The sequence below is a fragment of the Sorex fumeus genome, unplaced genomic scaffold (assembly GCF_029834395.1).
Source record: "Sorex fumeus unplaced genomic scaffold, SorFum_2.1 ptg000171l, whole genome shotgun sequence".
In the NCBI taxonomy this organism is placed as follows: domain Eukaryota; kingdom Metazoa; phylum Chordata; class Mammalia; order Eulipotyphla; family Soricidae; genus Sorex; species Sorex fumeus.
In genome coordinates, this window is record NW_026606228.1 from 6,754,823 (window position 1) to 6,769,556 (window position 14,734).

Sequence of the window (14,734 nt, forward strand, 5' to 3'; positions counted from 1 at the left end):
TCATGCGGCTGTGAAGACAATCGTGCACTCCTGAAATTCTAAACTTTTTTTTTTAAGTATTTGGGGTCCAGAGATATCTTTGTGAGTGCTGCTCTCTTCCAAGAATCAATTATGAGTCACTCAATCATGACCATTAATGAGCTTAAATGGCACCCAGTGGCTTTTTTGGGTATGACTACCTAGAAAACTGGAAGGGCAGGAAGATGTGGTGAAGTCACCCATCCCTGACTCCATGAAGTCTGGAGTTTTCAGTCACTAGTCCAGCATACTTGGGTTTTTTAGTGGATTCATTCTCATGTTGGGGAGGCTTGGGATGAGCCCAGGACAAGCGTGTGAAGATCAGCCCTGAGGGTGGTGGTAATCAATCAGGTTCTGGAGGTTTGTGGTTATCAAGTTCATTTGGGGCAGGCAGAGAGACACACCTGCCCCCTCTGAGTGCCCCGGTGAAATAAACCTGGCATGGGGTAGGGAGACATCTCTGTGGCATGCTGCTCTCTTCTGAGATTCATTTGTGAATCTCTTAATCATGGCCGTTAATTTGCTTAAATGGCCTTATTTTGATCTCTTTTGAGATTTGTTTATGGGTCTCTGAAACAAGGTCAATAATGGGTTTGTATAGCTGAGCTGGAGGTGGTTTGTGGCATGACTCCCACATAATTAACTTATGCCGTTTAATTTCTCAGGAAATTTGGTCCTAAGTTGTTGGGATCTAGCCAGAGGCACAGTGGCAATTTTAGGGTATCAGGAAGCCTGAAAGCACCATCAGGCTGCTGAAGTACTTGCCCCGCAGGTACAGGTTGACCTTCTCGGCAGCACTGTACCCCCCCTTCCCTTTTTTTGTTTTGATGGTATTGTTTCAGATACCCGGTGGTGCTTGGGGGCCACAACCAAATGTGCTAAAGGATCATATAATGCTAGAGATCAAAACCAGAGTCTTACGTATACAAAGCACATACCTGGTCCTATCCAAACTTTTTTGGTTTACATCATCCTTGTGGATGTGAGGTGATATCTCATTGTAGGTTTGATTATCAGTTCTGTAATATTACAATTTATGGAATATTTTTGTGTGTCTATGAGTCATCTGTATGTCTCCTTTGTAGAGTTGTCTGTTGTGTTTTGCCTATGAATAGACAATTTCAACTGGGTGGATTGATAATTTGTTGGGAAATTGTGTGAGTTCTTCATATAGTTAGGTTATTAACCACATCTCTGTCTTATGATGTGTAAATATCTTTTCCCAATTGCTAGGTTTCCTTTTTGTTTTTGTGGCATTTTCTTTGGCTATGTAAAGCCTTTTAATTTGAAATCATACCATTTGTTTCTTTGGTGGTGGTCTAGACCACACCTGGCTGTGTTCAGGGCTTACTCCTGCCTCTGTGTTCATGGATCACTCCTGGACGTGTTTGGAAGACTTTTTGCAGTGCTAGGAATTGAACTTGGATTGGCTTCATGTAAGGCAAGCTTCTTGCCACCTGTCCTATCTCTGCTCCCACCCCCATTTGTTTATTTTTTAAATTTTTGAACCACACCCAGCAGTCTTCAGGGGTTACCTCTAACTGCATTCAGGAGTCACTGCACTCCCGGGGAGTTCAGGGGACAATATGGGATGCTGCGGATTGAACCTTGGTTGGCTATATGCAAGGCAAGCTCCTTACCCACTGTACTATCTCTCCAGCCCTCCCATTTGTTTCTTTCTGATCTCCTTTCCCTTGCCTTTAGAATTGAGTTTCTGGGGGCCGGAGTGATAGTACAGCAGTGATAGCATTTGCCTTGCACACGGCCAACCCGGGTTCGATCTGCAGCATCCCATATGGTCCCCCAGCACTGCCAGGAGTGACTCCTGAGTGCAGAACCAGGAGTAACCCCTGAGCATCGCTGGATGTGACCCGAAAAGCCAAAAAAAAAAAGAATTGAGTTTCTGAAAGTATCTCCAATACTGAAGATCTGCAGTGTATCACCTATATTTTCTTCTTTATATTTTATGGTTTCAGGTCAGATATCTAAGTCTTTAATATATTTGGAGTAAATTTTTGTGTATAGTGTTAAATAGTTATCAGTTTTCTTTTTTTAGCAGTCCAGTTTTCCCAGCACCCTTATTGAAGGCTTTCCTTACTCAACTGTGTGTTTGTGTTTGAGGGGGAGGGGGTAGCACACACCCAGCAGTGCTCAGGAGTGACACCTGGTGATACTCAGGGGACTATGTATGGTGTCAGGGATTTGAACTGGGGTCTGCTGCGTTCAAGGCAATCACCTTACCTCCTATACTATCTCTCTCGCTCACTGTACTGTGTATGTACATGATTCCTTTATCTTAGATGTCTGTATGTGTTTATATGTTTCTTTCTCAGTTGAGTTCTAGACTGGACTCTTGGCCTGTTTTTGTTCCAGTAGTATACTGCTCGAGTTACTTTGTAATTAATTTTACTAGTAATTTAAAGTACTGTTGCTTTATAATATAGTTTGAAGCAAGAGAGTATGAGAATTTACTATGCAAGTTCTATACAAATTTTAAAATTGTTCCAGGATCTGGAGAAATAGCACAGGGGTTAAGGTGTTTGCCTTGCAACCAACCATCCCCAGTTCAATCCCAGAATCGTGTGTGGTTCCTGCAGTACAGGTAGATGTAACCCCCTGAACACAGAGCAAGGAATAATCCCTGAGCACAGCCAGGAGTCTCCAAAACAGAAGTGAAAAAAATTCCAAACAGAGAGACTGGATGTAAAGAACAACTTGGTAAAATTCAGTCTAAAATGGAAAGTGTCTCATGTAGACACAATCTCATAGAGGAATAAAAACAAGAAATTTAAGATAAAATCACAGAAATTATTTTAATGGAAGAGGAGAAGAAAAACAAGATTTAGAGGGGGAAAAGAAGTCTACATGAAATATCTTTCTATTAGAAAGTAACCCTCAAAGTTAAGGGAGTATCAGAAGGTGAACAGAGATAGAGAAGTAGGCAGAGGTCATATTCAAAGAAATAATAGTGAGGCGTTTCCAAACCTAAGGAAAGATATAGCCATGGATATCTAAGGAAGCTAAGATAACACGCAATATTTTTAATGCAAGACAATCCATACCAACATACACCACTGTTAAATTATCAAGAGTCAGAGATAAAGGGTCCATTGGATAAGAGAGACAGTACAGCAGCTATGGCGCTTGCCCTGTGTGCTGCAGACCCAAATTCAATCCCCAGCATCCCTTCTGGTTCCCCGAACTTGCCAGGAGTGATTCCTGAGTAATTCTTGAATATGAGCCAGGAGTAATTCTTGAATATTGCCAAATCTGGCCCCCAAACAAAACAAAAAGGTAGATAAATGGGGGGCAAAGAGATAGCTCAAGAACCGTATCTTGCATGCAAAAAAACCTGAGTTACTGGTACGGCGTGTCTCCCTGAACACTGTGGGTATAGCCCCAGAGGACCCCAGAGGGCCATCAGCACTGTGATCATGGAGTCCTTCAGCATCACTGGGCCCAGGCTGCATTGCTCGACCAGGCCCTAGTTTTGAATCATTCTACCTGGTTGGCCAAGTATTGCTGGAAGTGGACTGAAGGTTCCCTGCATATTGTTTAGGGGGCCCCCACCAAATAACAAAAAACTGGCCCCACCAGTAATAAAGACAAAATAATGAAGGCTGCTAGTTTTCAGATAGCTCCCACAGACTTTTCATCAAACTTCTACTAATAATTGCTTTTTCAGACATACAAAAACCTTGTCTTACCACCACTAGACCTGCTATATAGTAAATGGTGGCAGGAGTTCTAGTACATGGAAAGAAACATGTCACGAAAACCCTGAGGAAGGGGTTAAATAGTAATATAGTAGTAGGAACAGAACCAGCAGTAACATAAAATAACAGAAAATAACAGGAGGAGCGAAAGATAGAACCAATCTAGTCAAATGATGTACGGGGGCCAGCTCCCCTGATAAACACTTTTCTGTATCCAAAATACAGAAAGGATAATACAGTTTCCATGGTAACCACAAAACACATATTTGAAATAGACACATCTACAGAGGAGAAAAGTGAAGAAACAGAGAGAAGCACCAGGGTATAAGCCATCCACCTGAAAAAACACAAATGGGAGAAAAACAACCAGACTATGAAACACCCCCAAACCTCTATATGTCTCCCTTTTCCTCCCCTCTTCCTGTCAACAGCCTATGTCACTGTTTCCACCACTACCCAGCTGGATGGCTGTTTGTTGCTGATCACTGATTGAAAGGAGAGGGGACACTAATTTGCCTAAAACTCCAGGATTCTGTTTTTGTTGTTTTTTTTTTTCTTTTATGAGCTTGGATTGCCAGCAACCTAGAATTTACCTCAGACTGCAACCAGGGGAAGGGGGCTATTCTTTCTACAGTTTTGGTCCCTGTTAGCTAACTTGCAGGAGTGTTGCTGTGTGTTGAATGCGGATGTCTTTCAGGCAGACCAGGCCTTCCCTGTGATGCAGAGGTGATTTCTGGTTGGAATTTAGCAGGAAGGCACGTAGGCCAACTTCTCTCCGCCATTTTGCTAGCAGTTCCCGTGGCTTTTTTAATTTAAATTCATTGTTGTGTCATAGCTATTTAGATCATTACATAAAGATTAGCTCATGGTACTGTTTCTTAATTCCTGGCTTTGTTGGTAAAAATCCCTTTGCCAAAGTGGATGTATCAGGTGGTGATATTTTATGATGTTTTCCCCCTTCATTATCCTTAATGCACTATTAAGGACTATGATCAGGAGAGCCCACTGAGAAAAAGCTTTATTTCTTTATTGAACCCCATGGTTTAGACTCTTGGGCACGCTATGATTACAGACTTTAAAAACCACATTATATTTTTACCGCCATTGGCATCAATGACCGTTTACAAAGGAGCTGAGTGCTAATGGTCAATTAACTTCACAGTACTTACTGTGGGCTAGCTGCGAGTAAGCTGAGATAAGGTTCCCTCCTCTGCTTTCAGAAAAGGGATCTGTCGGCATTGATTCTAAACCTCCATAGACATAGCAATTGAAAACTACAGCGAGCCTTGGAAACTACAAGTGCAGAGCCGTTCTTGGAGACTGTGGCTGCTTGACTGAGACCTGCTTGACTGGATCCTGTTGCCTCCCTGGTACTTTGAAAGGCTCTTACACTAGAGACTCAGCTATTACCTCTGCATTAGCCATGACAGTGAGTTAGTTGACTTTCACCCCCGTCCAAGAGGGGGGCAATTTAATTTTTATTTATTTTTAGTTTGGGAGTCACACCCGGCAGGCTTCAAGGCCACTCCCCCGTGGCGCTGGGTGGGGGGAGGCCATGAGGTGGCAGAGATCGATCCTAAGGTTTCCAGTACCCAAAGCATAGGCTCTACCCCAGTCCCGTGTTCTTTAGATTTTGATACCTGCAGACCAACACCTGCTCTGCATACCGGTCTGTGGAACAGCGGTGATAGCCTTTCTACACCATCAGACCAACACCAGTCCATAGACCAGCAGTTGATTGACACTGCTCTAGCCTTTTGAATCCCTTCCCTGGCCCTTAGTTGATCTCTTGGTATCAGAAGAATAAGTTCCTATTTTAGTAGACTCACGGATGAAAATAAGATGCCCAATAAATGCTTTTTGAAGGAAGAAATTGCAAATTTTAACAACAGTTTTTTTTTATTTTTAGTGGGGTGCTGTGCTTAGAAATAATTCCTGGTAGGGCTGAGGGGACCCTATGCAGTGTCAGGGATCAAATCTGGATTTTCATGAAAAACAAGCACCTTATCCACTGTAGTATCTTTTCTGGCTCAACCGAAGAGCCAAAGATATATAGATATAAATATGTAGTTTGAGGGGGGCCACACCCAATAGTACTCAGAGGCTTAGACCACTGCTGGTGGTGCTCGAGACCGTATGTGGTGCCAGGGATAGAACACAAAGTCAAGCACCCTACCTGCTGTACTATTTGCTCTGACTCCAGCAAAAATATTTTTTCAAATACAATACTCTGTCGTTCTCCCCCCCCCCTCCCCGAGAAGCCCATGTTCTCTCTTGAACACATTTCTCTTTCATTCTCTACCATCACATTTCTCTAAGTAAATTTATTTTTGGAACTGGAAGACATCGTGTTAAATGAAGTAAGCCAGAAGAAGGGTAAACACAGGATGGTATCATATATATGTGGTATTTAGCATAAATGGATGAGAGAGTGCAATGGCTTAAAGGGGGGATACCATGATCAATGTTGGCCCCAGAGTATAGGGAGAAGGAGGAAAGAGAGTGGACGGGAGCGGGAGAAGAGATAGACGAGAAACAACAGGGGCCAAGACAGGGGGACCAAGTACATTGGTGGCGTTAAGGAATGATAGAACTAAAGAGCCAAACCATAGAGTCAGCAACACTAAAATCCTGAGACTTGAACTTTAATAACCAAACATAAAGATATCTCTCAAGATGGCAAGCTGGTGGTGGAGGGGTGGAAGGGGCGGGGGGAACCTGGAAACATTGGTGGAGGGAAGTTGACACTAGTGCTGGAACACTGTATGTCTAAAACTGAACTATAAATAACTTTATAAATCACAGTGCTTTAATAAAATTAATTGTTTAAAAGGGAATATATTTAAATAAGCTTCAAATAAAATAAAACTCTTTTTGACCTAACATTAAATCTGGACCCTGGTAACACTAATAATTGCTTGCTCCTCAGTGCTCTGAGTGTCATGGTTTATTTTTTAATTTATTTTGCTTTTTGTTCTTTTTTAAATTAACAAAGTTATTGATAGATGAGTTATAGACATAAAATATTTTGACACCAATCCCATTACTAGTATCATCTTCCTTTCCAGTGTTCCCTGGATTTCTTTTGGGAACACTGGAATCAATCTTCAATTGATTTCTTTCCTTCCCTGTCCTCCTCTCTGAACACTGGAGTCAAGGTTATCTAGGCATCCCCCTTTACTGCAGTACATTTCCTCATCCAGTGTTCTGTATACCACAGATAAGCAAGATCATTGTGTATTTATCTTTCTTCTTCTGGCTTACTTCACTCAACATGATATCTTCCAGTTCCAATCAGGTTGCAGCAAATTGCATGATTTCATCATTCCTTGCGGCTGCATAGTATTCTATTGTGTATGTATGCATACATCTTCATAATCCATTCATTCGTTGTTGAATGCCTAGGTTGATTTCATATCTTAGCTGTTTTACTGAGTGCAGCAATAAATAATGATGTGCATACATCATTTTGAGATTGTGTTTTTATGTCCTGGGGGTAGATGCCCCAAAATGGAATTGCTGGGTCAAATGGCAGTTCAATTCTAAGTTTACTGAGAACTCTCCATACTGTTTTCAACATGGATTGTATCAGACAACATTCTCACCAGCATTGGATGAGAGTCCCTTTTTCACCACATCCTTACCAACAGTTATTCCAGTACCATGCAGTTCTGATCACGATCACGACGATCACGACCACCCTGTTGTTCGTCGATTGCCTCGAGCAGGTGCCAGTAACGTCTTCTTCGTCCTAACCCTGAGATTTTTTTTTTTTAAAGTGCCATATTCAAGGCTTTTTCAGGGTTAGGAGAATGAGACCCATCATTGTTACTGGTATTTGGCATATTGGGTATACCACGGGGAGTTTGCCAGACTCTGCCGTATGGGCATGTTACATTTGGTAGCCGGCCAGTTTGACCAAATTAGGAATGAGATGATAAGATGTCGCGCGGCCGCGCGCTTCCGGGAGCTGAGTGTGATGATCTCTGGATCCTGGCCGTTGTTGGAGTTACACGGCAGTTGGTGGGTGTAACTGTCTAGTTACTGGCAGATCCAGTCCCAAACTGTGCAGGCTTGGAGATCTCAGCCCCGGGTCCCACACACCTGGGTTCCTCTGTCAGTTCTGATCACTATAACTTTATTAATTATAAAGTTAATCACTATAACTTTATAATACTTTATAAAACTTTATAAATTATAATACTTTACAATTTCATTACCTAATTTCAAACTAGGTAATGAAATACCTCCCAATTTCTTATTTTTCAGTATGGCTTTGGCTCTTTGTGATTTTTCATACAAACTTTATTATTGATATTTTAGATCCTGGAAGAATGTGATCAGAATTTGGATGGGGATTGCATTGAATCTATGTAATAGCTTATGGAGGATAGTCATTTTAATAATATTGATTCTTCAAATCCTTGAGCATGAGATATTTTTTCATTTCCTAAGGTCGTCTATCTCTTTCTTGATTGATTTAAAGTTATCATGGTATTAATGATACCACATCTTTTTTTAAGCTGATTCTTAAATACTTGATGTTTTTGGATACTGTTTTTAATGGAATAGACTCCTTTATCACTTTCTTCTCTGACTCATTCTTTATATTTAAAAATGTAACCATTTTTTTGTGTGTTGGCTTTGTAGACAGCCACTTTGCTATATTGATTTTTAATTTTAGGAGTGTTTTTGTGGATTCTTTAAGGTCCTCTATGTATATAATCATGTCATCTGCAAATAATAATAATTTGAGTTCTTTTCCAATTTAGATTCCTTTGATTTGTTTTTATTGCCTGATTGCTGTAGTCAGGATTTCTAATACTATGTTGAATAGAAGTGGAGAGAGTGGACATCCTTGCCTTGTACCTGATCTCACAGGGAATTCTTTCAGGTTTTCACCTTTAAGGATGATCGTGGCTGTGGGATTTTGTAGTTGGCTGTTGTTTTCTTGAGGAAGATTCCTTTCACCCCTATCTTGCTGAGGGTTTTTATCATGAATGAATCTTGTATCTTCTCAAAGGCTTTCTCTGCATCAGTTGAAATGATCACATGATGTTTATCTTTCCTTTTACTAATATGCTGTATTATGTTCATTGATTTGTGTATGTTGAACCACCCTTGCATCCATGAGATGAATCCCACTTGATTGGGATGTGTGATTTTTTTGGTATGTTTTTGGATTTGGTCAGCTAAGATTTTGTTAAGGACTTTTGCATCAATATGCATCAGGGAGATTGGTCTGAAATGTTCTTTTCTGGAAACATCTCTATCTGCTTTGGGTATTAGTTTAATGTTACCTTCATAGAAGGTGTTAGGAAGGATTCCTATATCTTTGATATTTTGGAAAAACTTCAGGAGTGTAGGCAGTAAATCTTTGAAGGTTTAATAGAACTCACCAGTGAAATCATCTGGACTTGGACTTTTGTTCTTGGGGATATTTTGATAACTTTTTTCAATATTCTTCCTTGTATTGGTCTATATAGTCTTTCTGCTTCTTCCTCATTCAACTTTGGGAGATTACATGACTAAGAATTTATGCATTTCTTCTAGGTTCTCTAGCTTAACAACATAAAATTGTTGATAGTAACCTCTATAATGTTTTAAATTTCTGAAAGATTCATTGTAATTTCTCCCCTTTCATATATGATCCAATTTATTTGAACACTGTCTCTTTTCCTTTGTGAATCTAGCTAAAGTTTTATCTATCTTGTTTATTTTTTCCAAGAACAAACTCCTGGTTTCATTGATTCTTTGAATTGCTTTCCTGGTTTCTGTTTTGTTGATTTCTGCTCTAGTTTTTATTATTTTTCCCTCCTTCTACTACTTTTTGGATTTGTTTATTGTTCCTTGTTTAGATTTTTTATGTGTGTTTAGGTTGTTGATTTGGCCTTTATTCAAATTTTTTCTTATTGTAGTCCTGCATTTCTATTAATTTCCCCCTTACTGCAGCTTTTGCTGTATCCCATACAGAATGATGGTTTGTGTCTTCATTCTCGTTAGTTTAAAGGAATCTTTTTTATTTCTTATCTGATTTTCTCTTTGATCCAGTTGTTGTTTAGCGGTGTTTTGTTCAGCTTTCATGTGTCGGAAGTTTTCCACATCTTCTTTCTGTGGTTAATTTCTACTTGCATGGCATTGGGGCCTGAGAAAGTAGTTTGTGTTATATCTAAATTTGTAAATTTAGGTGTGTTTGAGTCATACCCTAATATGTTATGTATCTTGGAGAATATTCTGTACATTAGGGAAGAATGTATATTCTTGTTTTGGGGGATGCAGTTCTTTCAGCTCCTCATTTAGGGCTCTTGTCTTTTTACTGATATTCTGTCTAGTTTATCTGTCTACTGGGGAAAGTGGTGTGTTAAAATCTCCCATTACTATTGTGTTTTGTCAATGTGTTTCTTTAGATTTGTGAGCAGTTTTATGAACTTTGCTGAGCCTTCATTTGGTGCATAAATGTTGAGAAAAGTATTTTTTGATCTATTGTTCCCTTTACCAATTAGTACTGTTAATCATTGTCTCTAATTAATTTGTATATATTAAATTGAATTTGGTCTGATGTAAGTGTGTCTAAGTTTTTTTTTGTCTTTCATTGGCTTGTATGATTGTTTTACATCCTTTGATTCTTAAGTCTTTATTTATCCTGAGTTTAGGTTGTGCTTCCTGTAGGCAACAAATGGACAGATTTTCTATTTTTTTAATGGAATCACCGTGAGATACAGTTACAAGACTTTCATGTTTGCGTTTCAGTCATACAGTGATCGAACACCCATCCCTCCACCAGTGCACATTCTCCACCACCAATGTCCCCGCAGTATCACCAGCCCCTTTTCCACCCCTCCCCCTGCCTCTTTGGCAGACAATTTCCCCCATACTCTCTTTCTACTATTGGGCATTATGGTTTTCACTATAGATACCAAGAGACTATCACGTTTGTCCTTTACCTACCTTCAGCACAATGTATAGATTTTCTTTCCTAATTCATCCAGCTACTTTTTGCCTTTTTATAGGGGAATTTAGTCCATTGACATTCAGAGAGATTATTGACATAAAGGGTTGTGTTGTGTGTGGTCAGTTTTATTTTCGCAAGAGTCTGGTTTTTTTTAATAATCAGCCTTTCAATAATTGTTGCAGGACTGGTTTAGTTGTCACAAATGCTTCCAGCTTTTGTTTGTCTGAAAAAGTTCTTATTCCTGCCTCAAGTCTAAATGATAGCTTTGCAGGATATTAGACTCTAGGCTAGAAGATTTTTTTCAGTCAGTACTTTGAATATGTCATTACACTCTTTCCTGGCTTGTAAGATGTTGGATGGGAGGTCTGTTGTGATTCTTATGTTGTTTCCCTTATAGTGATTTGAGGGTTTTCTTCTCTCTTCCTGCTTTAAATAATCTTAGTCTTTGGAGTTTACCATTTTGATTGCTATGTGTCTTTTTTTTTTTTGGAGAGTGGGCACACCCAGTGATGTTCAGGGGTTATTCCTGACTCTGCATTCAGGAATCACTCCTGGAAGAGCTCTGGGGACCATATGGAATTTCGGGGATCGAACCCAGATCGGTTGTGTGCAAGGCAAGTGCCCTATCTGCTCTGGGCCCGATTACTATGTGTCTTGGAGTTCTTTTGTTTGAGTCTTTTTTTTTTTTATTACTCTTTGAGCCTCTTGAATTTGTACAAAATCCTGTCTCAAGATTTCAGCAAAGTTCTCAGTTAATATTTCTTTCACCAGCTGTTCTTCCCCTTTATCTTTTTCTTCTCCTGGTATTTCTATGATTTGAAGGTTATTTCTCTTGCTGTTATCTATCACAAATCTTATATTCTGTTCCATTCGTTTACTTTTCTTTTTTTCACTTCATTACTTGTAATGGCAAGTATTTTGTCTTCAGTATCATTGATATGGTCTACACTGTGTTGAATTCTGTTGCTGTGATTTGCTGTTGTACTTTTTAATTCCTTCAATTCCATTTGTATAGATTCTTTGATGCCCTGGTTCAGTTCATCTTTAAGTTAGTTGAATTTTTCTTCCAGTGATTGCTTTAGTTCCGTGCCCATTGTCTGGAGCATTGATTTGAGTTCCTCATCAGTGAGGCTTGGGGGTTTATTTGAGCTCAGTGATTTGTCAGGACTTCCACCCCTTCTAGAGCAGGTGAAATCCTTTGAAATCTTTCCTAAAGATGTGTGAGTGTTATGATTTGAGTTTTGGATTCACAGCTATCTTAAGTCTGACCTAATTTGTTTCTTTACAGCAAGCAGTGCTCTTCATACTATTACTCTATCAGTGTCTGTGTCCTTAGAATGTTACTTCCCTGGTCATGCAGTTCAGTGTCTAATATTTCCATTTCTATAGAAGGGTTAAAATAGACATATTTGAGGAAATATATAAGACAGAAGAACCCTTGGAATTGGTGGGAATGAAAGGGTGGCATTGTCTGTTGATAATAAACAGTAAGGTATGTATTGGTGGTTTGGAGCTCTAGAGGGGTTTGATGGACTCTTCCTCTTCAGTCCAGGGGACCCAAGAGGAGGTCACAGATGGCACAGGAGTCACTGGGCAGCATGGGGGTTGGAGTCCTTGAGGCACCTGGGTGACAGTGACAAAGGAGACCAAACTCAGCTTTCTGGGTCCCTGAGGGCATTCTCTGGGTTCTAGATAGTTTTTCAGAGGGTTTTTTTGATCTGGGGTACCCAGAAAGAAGTCACAGGCTTGAGAGTTATTGTTTAAACTGTGTAGAAACCTCTCCAGTCTTTAAGAAATTTGTTTCCACTTTGATGTTGTTATTTTCTACCTAGAACATTTCCTGTTGATTCCTTTCTAAAATATCCGATCGGTTCTATTTACTGATATACCATTATCATTGTATAAGCTCAGCTTTGTACTAAAATCTTTCGTCATTTTTGTGCTGAAATCTTTGTTTTTGTGCTGTTTCACCACTTTATGATCACTTTAGAAATAATAATAGATATATGACTGACAATGGGCAAAAAGACACCTCTTCGTGGTGTTGCTATTATTATATCAGTCAGATCCTTATTCTAGTCTGCGTACCATCAACTCAGGTATCTTTAACAGTCTATACCATTTTTATGGTCTTTTGTTCATCTTGCCTTGATGCCTGTGTTGGTGACCAGAGCTGTTTCATGGTTGGAGCACATCACTGTGTCACTGTATCACTGTCATCCTGTTGATCATCAAATTACTCAAGCGGGTGCCAGTAACGTCTCTCTTCCTCCCAGCCCTGAGATTTTAGCAGCCTCTTCTTACTCATCTTTTTCCAACAATTGGAAGCTCTTTCAGGGTCAGGGGAATGAGACCTGTTGTCCTTACTGTATTTGGCATATGGAATACGCCACAGGGAGCTTGCCAGGCTCTGCCCGTGCAGGCGGGATACTCTCAGTAGCTTGCCAGGCTCTCCAAGAGGCATGTATTTATATATTTTTCTCTATGGTTTGTTGCCTACTATCTGAACCTCATCAGATATGGTGTAATAATTGTGGAAAATGGGTAGGAAGTATCTTATAATGTGTCCAGAAAGCAGCCTGGAGCATAGTGGTGGTTGGGTAGTGGAGGTCGGCTGCCCGGGCTGGGTCCTTGGGGTGGGGAGGGCTCTTACCAGCCCCACAGCCTGGCACAGGGTCTGGTGGCATGGTTCTGGGAGCCTCATTTTATACTCCCGTCTGGGAGGAGCATCCTGAGTTCTCGCTTGGAGCACATAAATTCCTATAACTGAATTTTATTTTCGTCTTTGATCTTCAAGAAGAAAGGGTCAAACAGGAAGCCTCATGAGTAGATTATGCCATTCATGAGTCTCAACGATAAAATGCTTTAATGTTTTATGACGATAGAACCATTCTGTACTAATTTCTGAGAGTGAACATGCTACCCAGTAGAGATTGTGTGTCAAGAATAACAGTAGAGGCAATGCAATCTGCATAAAACTGGTTGTTATGTCAAACAAATGGGTCATGCTTAGCTTGGGAAAATAATTTTAAAATAGTAATAGATACCTTTTTTGTACAATGCAAGAATTATTATGCCACAATTGTTAGACTTTCTCCACTACCAAATTACTTACCAATAGAACAAGAAAATAATTCTCCCTAGATAGTTATTCTTACCAAGCTTCTTAACACAGAGGTTTGAGTTTTCCAGAATACTAACCAGTTAACCGTGCCTTTAAGGTGTTTGACTCTATAACACTTAATTGGATTTGTTTTACTGACCTTTTAAGAAATGGTAGAGACTCTTAGAGATATCTGAATTGATGGTATACAGACAAAAAATAAGGATATGGTTTTTTATATAAAATTTGTAGATGAAATGAGATACCAGAAAATGTTTGAGGCCTAATCAATGGCTGAATAAATATCAATATTCCTACATAAAAAAGTGTTTGAGAATATTGTTGGCATCACAGTTTATCTTAATAATTGCTGTAATGAACAGTTTTAAATTAAATTGTTAGATAATCTTAAAGGAGGAGAAGCTCAAAGCATGTAAGACTGAAACAAAGATTAATTTTTTTCAGGTGAAGGTTGTAGATGAACAGAGGTATCGAAAAGTGTTTGAAGATATTGTGCGCATTATGGACCGAATGGAAAATGATTTCCTTCCTTCCTTAGAACTCAGCAGGAGAGAGGTGAGCAAAAGTACTGAGTTACCCCATCTACTGCCTACTGTGGTTAACTAAGGGCAAACCATGTTATTACTTAGAGCAGGCAACAAAAAAAAGTGGGTGCAGATCATGTGGACTGAAGTCAAAATGTCACCATTCCTGTCTCATCGCTGCCATTTAATAGATTATGAGACTGTGGGCAAGTTTCTCGCCCTCTCAAAGCACAGTGTTCTCTTCTGACAGAGGGTAGTTGTGATGATTACATGAATTTAATACATGCAATACATGCAACACCTTTGGAACAGTGCCTGGCATGCAGTCAGCTCTCAGATGTTAGCTGCCTTATTTTAATATTTCAAAGATGCTGGTTAATTCATATCTCATGAACCAGAG

The 14,734-nt window shown here is 39.7% G+C and overlaps 1 protein-coding gene across 1 annotated transcript in view; it reads left to right on the plus strand.

Annotated features, from left to right (window-relative positions):
* The window catches only part of OCRL (OCRL inositol polyphosphate-5-phosphatase), an 83,542-nt gene that overhangs the window by 42,868 nt on the left and 25,940 nt on the right, over window positions 1–14,734 (plus strand). The window contains exon 16 of the mRNA XM_056107754.1: window positions 14,255–14,365. Coding sequence (XP_055963729.1) covers window positions 14,255–14,365 — 111 coding nt within the window. The remainder of the gene's footprint in view (window positions 1–14,254; window positions 14,366–14,734) is intronic.